The 11,924-nt window shown below is 31.5% G+C and overlaps 1 protein-coding gene across 1 annotated transcript; it reads left to right on the top strand.

Annotated features, from left to right (window-relative positions):
• The first annotated feature begins 4,859 nt into the window (after nt 1-4,859).
• LOC146929474 (uncharacterized) lies at nt 4,860-6,242 on the top strand. Its single transcript, XM_085701376.1, has one exon. It carries the CDS (start codon nt 5,096-5,098, stop codon nt 6,080-6,082), a length of 987 nt encoding a protein of 328 aa, XP_085557502.1. The 5' UTR covers nt 4,860-5,095; the 3' UTR covers nt 6,083-6,242.
• The last annotated feature ends 5,682 nt before the right edge of the window (nt 6,243-11,924 follow it).

The following is an 11,924-nucleotide window of genomic DNA, read 5'->3' as shown; positions in this document are numbered from 1 at the left end:
ATAAAAAATAACAAATTAAAATTAAAAGTTAGAATAGTTTATTTCTTCAAAAACAGCTTATCTTATGCGAAACAGTTTATTTTAAAAAACAGCTTATTCAAAAAAACTTATTTTATGAAAAACAATTTATTACGATCTCTTTTTAAAAATAGCTTATTCAAAATCGCTTATTTTATGCAAAACACCTTATTTTAAAAAACAGCTTATTTTATGAAAATACCTTATTTTAAAAAAAACAGCTTATTCAAAACAACTTATTTTATGAAAAACAACTTATTTTAAAAACAACTTATTCAAAACAACTTATTTTATGCAAAACAACTTATTTTATGAAAAACAACTTATTTTTGAAAACAACTTATTCAAAACAGCTTCTTTTATGAAAAACAGCTTATTCAAAAAAGCTTATTTTATTAAAAATAGCTTGTTACGATCTCTTCTTAAAAAACAACTTAATCAAAATAGCTTATTTTAAAAAACAACTTATTCAAAAAAGCTTATTTTATGCAAAACACCTTATTTTAAAAAACAACTTATTTTATGAAAACAACTTATTTTAAAAAATAGCTTATTTTAAAACAGCTTATTCAAAACAACTTATTTTATTTAAAACAACTTATTTTATTCAAAACATGTTTTGAATAAGTTGTTTTTTGAAAATAAGCTGTTTTTAAAATAAGATGTTTTTCATAAAATAAGTTGTTTTTTTTTAAATAAGGCCCTATTTGGATAAACAACTTATACAAATGCTTATAGCATTAGAGCTTATAGCACAGGAGCTTACATCATAAGTTCTTATACTTAATAAGCCTTTTCTGTTTGAATATGTATACAAAAAAATACTCACATAAACTGAAGTGTTTGGATGTGTATTACATAAGCACTTATAAAATGTTAATATAAGTACTTACCAAATTTTTGTTTCGATCTTCATACTTGGTGAACGAATTCGTCCGTTTGTCTAGGATTATCACTTCGTAATGTCATTATAGACTCTTTATCTTCCTGCTTTTTGCTTTATGTTTGTTTTGACAATGTTGTGAACCAGTTTTAGGCACATGGTGTGCGTAACTTCGTTTCCACTCCTTTTTAATATATTCACCAATTTTTGGCCTCTTAAAAGATTAATTTGAAACACCTCACCCCTAAGAAAATTAATTTAAAAAAAAAATTAAAGAATCAAACCATGTTCACAGGTAGTAAGAAAACATGATTGAAAATATAGTAGTTGTTTTAATATTTAAATAAATAAATAAAATAAAAACAATAACTTCTTATAAAAGATAGGGGAAAGATCCGTAGATTAATAGCAAAAGGCATACGTATACAAAAAAGATAAGTTGCATTATAAAATCCAGAACATATGATAAGTGTTAATAAAAAGACGTAAGTTTAAGAAAAAGGGGGCTAGCGGGATTCGAAACTTGTCCCCTATTATTCAAAAGCTCTCCGTATAAGCCAATGTGTAAGCTAGTAGTGAGAGCTTGTTGAAATATGCCATAAGCAGCTTATTAAACTGTGATAAGCTCTTTCTATTAATTTACCCAAACACATTCACAAAGGCTTATGTTGGTAGATAAGCTCATATAAGCTCAAAATAAGCCAATCCAAACGGGGCCTAAGTTGTTTTTCAAATAAGCTGTTTTGAATAAGCTGTTTTTTTTAAATAAGTTTTATTATTTTTAAAATAAGCTGTTTTTTAAAATAAAGTGTTTTGCATAAAATAAGCTTTTTTGAATAAGTTGTTTTTTAAAATAAGCTATTTTGTATAAAATTAGCTGTTTTGAATAAGCTGTTTTTCAAATAAGCTGTTTTGAATAAGCTGTTTTTTAAAAATAAGTTGTTTTCATAAAATAAGCTGTTTTGAATAAGTTGTTTTTTTTTTAAATAAGCTATTTTTAAAATAAGGTGTTTTGCATAAAATAAACTTTTTAAAATAAGTTATTTTAAATAAGTTGTTTTTTTTGGAAAGATCCAACAAAGAGTTCAAGTGGTTTCCTTAAAAAAAAAAAAAGTTCAAGTGGTTTGGTTCGGTTCAAACGGTTCGGTTCGGTTCAAGATGGTTCGGTTATGGTTCAAGAACTGTTAATAAATTAACGGTTCGGTTTGTGAACCATTATAATGGTTCGGTTATTTTTGATTCGGTTCGGTTCGCGCGGTTCGGTTCGGTACATGGTTCTTTTTGCCCACCCCTACTTTTGGGTTATGTATGTACCATCCTTTGCATTCAATTCTTATCTTTTACTATTAAACTTTTTTTTGTAAGATATTTATGTCTTAATGTTAGGCTTGGACACTATGGAGAGAGGAAGAGTTGCAAGATTTAATGGACGCATCTCTATGTGATAGAAAATGCCTTTATCAATTAATAATCAATAATAATGAATAATGCACATATAAACTAGGGTTCATTTCATTGCTTTATAAATTTTAGGTTGAATGCATCTTGGGTTTTTAAATTTAACTTTTGTATCATACTAGTCATTTTAATTTTAAATTTTAAATTGATCATTTGTGCTAGTAAGTAAAATTGTGTACCTAATCCTATAATGCACCATTATGTTTTTATCAAACTCAATTAATAAGTGTGCATGTGGATGTTTATTGAGAAGTCGGTAGACCCAAATTTAGTGCTCTTTAAACTAGGGTTTATATGTGCATTATTCATTATTCATTATTATAATGATTTTAATAATCTCTATGTGTCCTCTCTGTGATAGAAAATGCCTTTATCACGGTCATCCACTATGATGAAAATATTTACAAGTGTATGATTATAAAAATTCCTTCAATTTCTAATCTTCTATGCTAAGCAATCACACAAAGTCCGATCTTCAAGACCTCTTGAAATTGGACAGCAACAAGGTCTTCAAATATCAAGCTTGCATGCAATCCGTTGAACTTCTATTCTGAGAATTCGTTTTTTCTATGCCTCCCCTTCGATCCCCTTGAACCTTGAATTGATGAGAAAGAACCCCCACATTTCCCTTTGGAGGTGAAAAGAGCCTTCTTTTCCTTGAGAGAAACCAATATTACAAGTCATATAGCACCCTAACAATCTTAGCCTCACACTCTACAAAAGTTCTTAGAAAAAGTGTTTAATCTGAAGAAGATGTAGAGAGAAAGGGTTTGGAGATTTCAGAGTCTATTTGATAATTGATTCAATGAATAGAAAAGTATGTGAGTAGGAGTATACATATCTGTGAGTGAAAAGAGTTAATTTTAGTCACAAAACCACAAGTTTGAATCAAATCATAAAAAGCATGATACGATTCAAATAGTGTAAAATTAGAGAATTTGGAGAACATGAAGATTGATACGAATCACAAGAACAATGAATCGTATCAGGCAATTTCCATATGAAGTTTGAAACGATTAAAATATGCAAAGGTAAGAGTTTGAATCGTATCATGAAACTCATATGAAGTTTGATACGATTCAAAGAACATTGATATTATCAATTAAGCAAATATCAGATACAAAGGTCTCAAATGAATTGTTTCAAAAACTTTAAGGAAAATTCTAAATTGTATCAAATATCATCCAAAGACCAAGGGAACCCGAGATAAAGAATGATATGATTAAGAAATGTCTGATAACACTCTGAATCGAATAAACACTCATAAAGGCATAATTTGAAGAAGAAAAAAAACTTTACTCGAAAGAAACTCCAAAACACAATACTAATGTTTGAAAACATAGGACCATATTGTAGAGGGCCAAAATTATAAAAAAAAAAAATGGTGGATTGACTAGAGTTTAAACTATACTAATGTTTACTCGAAAGAAACTTTACTCGAAAAAAAAACTCCAAAACACAATACTAATGTTTAAACTATTTAAAATAAAGCATAAATTGTAAACATCATCAAAACCTAAAACTAGATGATTGAAGAAGCAACTACAATACACCCATTACTCTAATGTGTACCTATGCATTGACTTGATATCTTTTACTTATAACCTTGAGATGAAGTTATCAGTGCACACACGCTTAAATTATTTTCTTATAAATATACACATTAAACTTTATCCATTCTTTAAACAAAAAGTTATATACCTTTAAACATTTTATGTTTGTGATAGTTTTTATTTTAACTCAATAATTATCTTCTTTTTTTTTACAATAAAATGTCAAAAATCTATTTATTTATTTTTGACTTTTTTAAGCAATTTTTTTTTATTTTTGAATTATGTGAGTCTAGAAAATAAGTTAAAAACTAACAAGCTGAAAGAGTTTTTCGTGTACTTGAAACAAGTGAAATTTGAGCTAAAAATAGTTCAAATTAAACTTGAACTGAACTTCAAGTCGAATAAGTTCTTATTGAGTTGAATTAAAACGAGTTCGAGTCAACTAATTTTCTATAAGGAGAGTTACTATGTCCTATAATTACCATGTTTCATTTTAGAGGAATGAAAAACCGACTAATTTTCTATAAGGAGAGTTGCTATGTCCTATAATTACCATGTTTCATTTTAGAGGAATGAAAAACCATACAAATATATCAATCATCAACGATGAAATAGAGGTGCATTTAAAGAATCGTGCCACCAGAATACTACTCTATCAGTCTCAAAATACGTGTTATCTTTACTATTTTTCTGTGTCAAATTATTTGTTATTTTTACAATATCAATACAACGTTTATTATTTTTTTCTACTAACATACCTTATTTATCGCTTTTCACTTATCTAACAACTTCACTAACTATAATAATTAATAAAAATGTTTTAGTAAATGAAACACATTTTACTATTAAAATCAACCTTACTAATGTTTTTTTAATAACTTTTTTTTTTTTTTTGAAGAAATTTTTTTAATAACTTAAAACTCAAAAATGACATATTTTAAGGGGGAGGGAGTACCCTATGATCACATCCTCTCTCAAATCCATTTTCTGTCTCTCCCAGGACCAAAACCACATTTCAATTTCAATACACAATAGCCGTTACACTTTTCTATTTTGTCTCATTAAGATTTTTCAAACCCAAATTTTTCGAATTCCAACACTATCACACATACCTATGTCCCACTGCCACCCACCTTTCTAACTTCAACACATTTTCCCTTCCTTTCTAATCCAAAATTTCCAAATGGGTTCTTGCTTCAGTAAAGCCACAACCAAAACCCAAAACCAACAAAACCTTAATTCTCTCAAAAACCATCAACCCCACCTAAGATCCTCACAAACCAAATCAATTCCAATCCATCATGAAGAAACCCCACCACCACCACCACCACCACCACCACCACCGGAAGAAGAATCTGTCAAAGAAGTTCTCTCTGAAACACCCATTTCCAAACCCAACCAAGCTCCAATTTTGAAGCCAGAAACAAACACCCAAATACCATTACTTCAAAACCCATCTCACAAATTTGAAAACAATGGTCACCTTCACCAAGTTCCAATTTTGATACCAGAATCAAATACCCAAATGGCAAGAGTTCAAAACCCATCTCAGAAATTTCAAACTAAAGCTCCTATAGAAGAAGTAACCGAGGTAGTAGTTTCTCAGCTTTCAGAAGCAACCACCATAACCGAGAGCTTCTCAACTGCTACTACAGCAACTACTGTTACTGTTACTGAGAAGAGAGAAGATGAAGCAACAAGTAAACAATGTAACAGAGATTTCACAACAACGACACATAAATGGAATCAATCTCCATCAAGGAAGCGTCCTCTCACCGGCGGTGGAAGTGACCGGAGGGTAAAATCCCCGGCTAGGAGGCCAGAACCGTCGCCGGAGAAGAAAATGAAGAGCAGTTCGAGGTTAGTTCGTGGAAGAGAATCCAGTCCTGTGGCGAATAGGAAGCTTAATGCAGGTTCTGGTGGAGTTCGTCGTGAGTCCGGTGAAGGTTCTGGCCGGAGGTCAAGGTCACCGTCGTGTTCACGGACGGTTAGTGGGTCAGGTAAAGTAGGTGTTGGCGGTGGTCGGAAACAAGCTCCGGCGGTGGAGACTGGTGTGGAGAAGGAGAAGAAGGGTGAGAGTGAAGAGGTTGGTGAGAAAAACGACATCGTTTCGCAGGGAGAGTCAATTGAGAATCCTCATGTTTCAATGGAGTGTTTTATTTTTCTGTAGAGAAAGAAAGAAGCACGTTTGTGTTTGTGCAGCATCTTTTGAATTTTGGAAGCAAGTATTTTTCACGTGGAGTTGCTTTCATTTTTCAAAAACAGTTTTCACTTTTGACTTATTGTGCTATCTATTTTATTTTAATTAAAGTGGAATCGATTTTGTGCTTTTTTTTTTTTTTTTTTTTTTTTTGTATTTTATGAAGTAAAATCCAATCAATAGAACACTCAATTATTTTTTTATGAAATAGTAGTAATAAAATTGAGTCAGACATGAGTGAGATTGTAAGAGTATCCACAATGGTATTTCCTTAACAAGGACTTCTTAAATGGACCCCACGTGACACATTATTTATTTATAATTTTTTAATAAAAGTATCTATTAAGACTATTGTATCCAGTAGTAATAAAATTGAGTCAGACATGAGTGACATAGTAAGGCTATTGTATTCATAAGGAAAATATTTTAATTTAACTTTTAAATAAAAAGTAAAGATTCAATTCTGTTATCATAATATCTTTGCGGTCCTCATAAAATCTTTGCGGTTCAGAATGACATGTGAAAGTGGTAGACGGTTTTTAAAAAGGAAAATTCCATGTGAAGATATGAAAATGACTTTTTTCGTGAGGTTTAATGGTCAATCATTGACTATTTGTTGTGTATTTAATTCATATCACTTCTGATTATATGGTGTATTACACATTTATCTATAAGGTGTGTTATTATATTTTTACTTATTTCAATTGTGTCTAGAGGTGGAAATAGATTAGGCCGGGCCGGACTTTGTAAGACCTAAGTCAGACCTACTTCAAAAATTATAGGCCTAAGCCTGACCTATTATCTATCATAGACTCATTTTCAAGGCCTGACCTGGCCTTTTTAAAGGCATGATGAAGCCTGAAAGCCTATTTAAAAGCCTATTTTATGTTAAGGTCTATCAACACATGTAAACCTACTCCTAAATAGGCCAAAACTTATTAAGGCCTAAAACACACAAATATGGTTGCTACTAAATAATGAATTCATACGAAGTTCTAATCACACCAATATATCAGCTACTAAATAACAAAGCTTGTGTTTATGAAGAAAAAAAAAACTTCAAAAATATCAATAATGGAAGATATATTATATATGAAAAACATAATAGGTCAGTTTGATGGGCTTAATATGTTTTTTTGCAAGCCTTAGCCTGACTTGTTTAATTAAATATGCCTTATAGAAAGCTTGAGCCTGACCTTGTTAATAAACGAGCTGGGCCGAACTAGGCTTTAAATACGCTAGACCGTAAGCCCCTGTCGGACGGCCTAGCCTATTCCCACCCCTAATTGTGTCTCTGATCAAATCAAAATTAAACATAAATTCACATTTGTGCACTAAGATTGAAATTCCCTTAATATTTTGTATGAAGACTGATTTGTAATGGGGTAAAGTTTAGTTTAGAGTGGTCCACCAGCAGGACACTAGCTGACATGACATCGACAGTTATACTGTTGGCTAAACAAATTAACTTTTCAAAAAAGTCAGTTTTCTAACTGCACCGCAGATGCCCCCTTTTAAAAAATCCTAACAGAGAAGACTAACTTCAGAGATTTACGTTCAATTAAGTCATTAACAAGAAGTAAAAAATAATGTCTTTAAAAAAATAAAAATATTCATTTTCTAAAAAAAAAATATTCAACCCCTCATAAAAAAACAAATAATATTCAAAATAGTTTTTGACATTTATATTGAAAATAAATTATCTCTTTGGTAATCTTTGTGACCTTAGATGAGTTAGCAGGAACATTGTATTATATATGTAAGAATTGAAATGCAAAGTCTTTTTATTCACCTTAAGAGTTGAATTTCCAGCCAATAGACTACTTGACGGAAAAAAAATATATGCATCTCTCCGATAATAATAAATCAAAGATTATGAATGAACAAATTGTATCTTGAGGCAACTTTATTGTTGGGTAGTTTGATGTTTGGTTTGATCTTATTTTGGGGTGAATTGGAACACAAAAGGATTTTTTTATTGAAAGTTATCTTTCAGTCTGATCGGAACGTAATCTTCGATCCTTATATATAGGATTTTTTGAGAATTTTGGGGACACTAGACCTACACCCGTGCGACGTACGGGTTAGGGCTGATGTAATACCTAATACTATGTCATGTCGTGATTCACTATTCATGACAATATTAATGTTGATGTTCATATTGAACTTATAGTTTATGAGAACCAAAAAAAAACAAAAAACATTTAAAATCTAAAAGTAGATACCAATTATTACACATTTGATGTAACAATATCATCTTCACCATCTTCATTGATCATCAATATTTTCAAACATTTCCTTTTGGTAACTCTTAAAATTGCAACATATAATTGACCATATAAGAATATCGGTGTTGGAAGATACACTCCGACATGTTTAAGTAATTCTCCTTGACTTTTATTAATGGTCATTGCAACCTTGATTCCCATTGAACATTCTTCCTTGACATCTCAGTTCCGTCTCCCTCTCTTCCAAATATCAGTTTGTCATGATTCAGTTTCCCTCTTTGATTTATTTTCTTCCCTTCATTTTTTTTTGCCTCTTTCTCATCTTTCTTTCTCCATCCCATCTCTTGATCATTTGTTTTTCTCCCACTCTTCATCCATTATTTTCCATTTCTACAGTTCTCTAAATATTTGTCCTTAGAGAGTTAGGATTTGAGGATAATTTTTTTTTATTTTATTGGTTTTTTTCTCATCCATCTTTCTCTTCAAATTTTTGTTTCTACTTGCAAATTAGAGGCACAATATGTTCTATTTTGTTAGTGGGATAATTGAGTATATGCATGAATGGGATAATTGAGCTCACTGTGCGTTAATATCATATGTCCTTGGTAAAAGTAAGTCGATATCTACTAAAATTCTTGTGCATTGAAATTAAAAGACTAAATGAATTGAATGTTAAATTGATTGGAAGTGGAATAGATGTTGAAAATAAATTAACCTATGTTATAGAGCTTCATATATAACTATGAAATTGACTATATTATTACTTTTATAGCTATATTCAGTATTATGTTATCAAACTACCTCAAAAAGCAAAAAAAAAGGATGGACTGCAATAAAAAAAGACAAATCAAAAGAAAAAATATATACAAAAGTCTGCACCAAAAAGTTGGTCCTAACCGCAAATGCGGTTAAATCTATAAAAATGAAAAGGAAAAGAAACCGCTATGTGGTAATCGAAAAAAATAAGAAGATAATAATGAAAAGAACTGCTATGTGGTAATTGAAAGAAAAAATAATAATAAAAATGAACCGTTATGTGGTAATTGAAAGAAAAAATAATAATGAAAATGAATTACTTAAAAAAAAAAAAGAATTGCAATGGCGTTAATGACTTAAAAAAATGAATTTTTCATGTGCTACCTGATTCAATTTCTTGCAGACCTTTTTTTAAGACTTCAAGCATAATTAATAGTCATTACTCTTCCCTAATTCTTTGGTTAAGTGGTAAATTTGATTATTAGATGTAGAAATTCGTGCTTAATTTTGAGGGTAGGATTCTATGCATGAATTGAATGATAATTGTGTTGTTGTTGTTGAATTTGTATGACAAAATGGGTTTATATATATTACATGTTCTTGAGTGAAATAGTTGATGAATTATGTTGTAGTTGTTGAATTGATGGTAAATTCATGATTGGTTGCTGTTGTTGATGTTGTGAGATGTTGTTGTTGATGAATTCAACCTTGGGTACTCATAATTTTGAACTTGTGTTGACTTGTGTTGATTATTTGAAGTTTTCATGAAAATGGGTCAAGTAATGATTTTGGTTAAGAGAATGTTTTGGGGCAAGTTGTATATGATTTTGAGTGTCTTTTCCTGTTTAAAAATGTTTAAACAAGCTTTGGAATCAAATTTGGGCATTGGGGAGTCAAAATTGGGGTTTTGGGGTGAAAATGACTCTTTTTCCCGAAACTACTGTCACAACTCGCACTGCACTCGCAGTGGCGAGTTGGATGCGAGCAGGAGTGGCTTCCTGGGAGCTACTCGCAGTTGCGAGTAAAGTTACTCGCAGTTGCGAGTTGCACAGGACAGCACCCCCCCTGTTTCGCATTTTTGCATCTTTTTCCCTCGTCTCTGTTTTGATTTAGTCTTTCATGTAAACATGGAAGTTGTAGATAATCTTGTTATCTTTCCAATGGTTTTGGTTTGGCTTGAAAATGATTTTTGGATTTTAAGTTATGAGGAAAATGCTCTAAGGATGTCTTAGAGAAATTTTTGCGAAAATTCCGCATAACCACTTGTAAGTCGACCCAAACCTTATGGATTGTTTCCTATTTTCAAACTTTGGTTCTAGGAGTTCAATTATGGTTTTCAAACTGTGATGTGTTGACTCTAACTTGTTTTACTTAGAAAATGGGGAATTATTTGAAAAATGATGATTGAGACGAACTTTGTGATTTTCGTGATTTGGTTATGTTTAGCCGGTGAAACGCCAAGGTATCCTCTACTGCACCTATATGTGGCCTAGAGGTATGCTTAGTTGAGGCATTGCATCTTGTTTACTTGGTTTGGTTCAATAGTTTTGATTATTTTGAAAATGAGATAAGCTAGACGAATGTTGTTAAAAATGGTCCCTTTGGACCAATTGCCTTGTGAATCTCTTGTGAGTAATTTTATATGATCAATTGAGAATGTATGACTGGTTGTTGAAGGTTGTATATGATGATTATCATAAAAGATGTATTTATCTACTTTGCTTGTTTATGAGAAGTATGTGGAATTGTTGTGAGATATAGTGTAGTTGATGATGACTTATATGATGATGCCTCATATGTGAATGGTGAAATGTGAATGTGTGTGGACATGAATACTTGATAATGCTAATGTTGTTGGATTGGTCAATGTAATTGGAGGTGTACTTTTACATTGTCATTGGTGGTTGTATGTTAAAGTTGTGCATTATCGAGTCGTTGTTGTATGTCCATGCATCATAACATATGGGTTAGTTGTGAAATGTAAAAGGAGGTGTACTTTTACATAGTAAGAGGAGGTGTACTCTTACTTAGATGTGCGGTTGGCATCTATTGTTGTTGTATGGTACCACATGCATGTATGTGTCGAGTATAGGCGCATTGCATATCAAAATGAAATCTTGATGTGATACTTGAATGTTGTATGTCGGTGGCAAATATATGTTGCTTGTAATAATTGGATTGGTTGAATGAATATGTGAAAATTATTGAGATTAATTGACTTCTTTGTATCCAATTATTATTCCTTAATTATGATTGATGTAATACTAACCTCCAGTGGTTTTGACCGCCTACCTGTCTGTATGGATGGGTAGACGTTGTGCAGGAGTAGTCCGTTTGCGGTGAGTGCTTAGATAGCTGGAGTTAGCCTCCGCTATCATTTTGGAGTTTAGTTTAGGGCTCTGATTAGGTCGAGTCGGTGTCCCATTCTTTTGTTGGATTTTATTTATGTTGAAGTGTACTCATTGTTGAGACCTTGGAGGATTTTATGTTGATGTCGATGTATGACCATGTCATATGTATTGTTTTGATTTTGGAGATGTATGATATTATCCGCTGTGACTGATGAGATATTATTTATATATGCATGACTGTTGTTATTTTGGTTTAGACGTAGCGTCTAATTCTTGAATATTTGCTATATTCGCATGTTTTATTGCTTTAATAGAATTAAGGCGTTGCAAGTTGGTATCAGAACCGTGGTTAGTCTTGTCCGGACTAATGGACTAGTAGACTAGTATCCGTTGATTTTTCCTGTTGGTATACGAACGGTAATGAGTTACGTTCGATACTTGTTTGTTGTGTTGTTGTCCTTATCTGTTGATTGGTTT

This window comes from Medicago sativa, chromosome 4 (assembly GCF_051527215.1).
Source record: "Medicago sativa cultivar Bolivia chromosome 4, Bolivia_mono, whole genome shotgun sequence".
NCBI lineage: Eukaryota > Viridiplantae > Streptophyta > Magnoliopsida > Fabales > Fabaceae > Medicago > Medicago sativa.
Note: the sequence above shows the minus strand (reverse complement) of the source record. Positions and strands in the feature narration are given on the sequence as shown.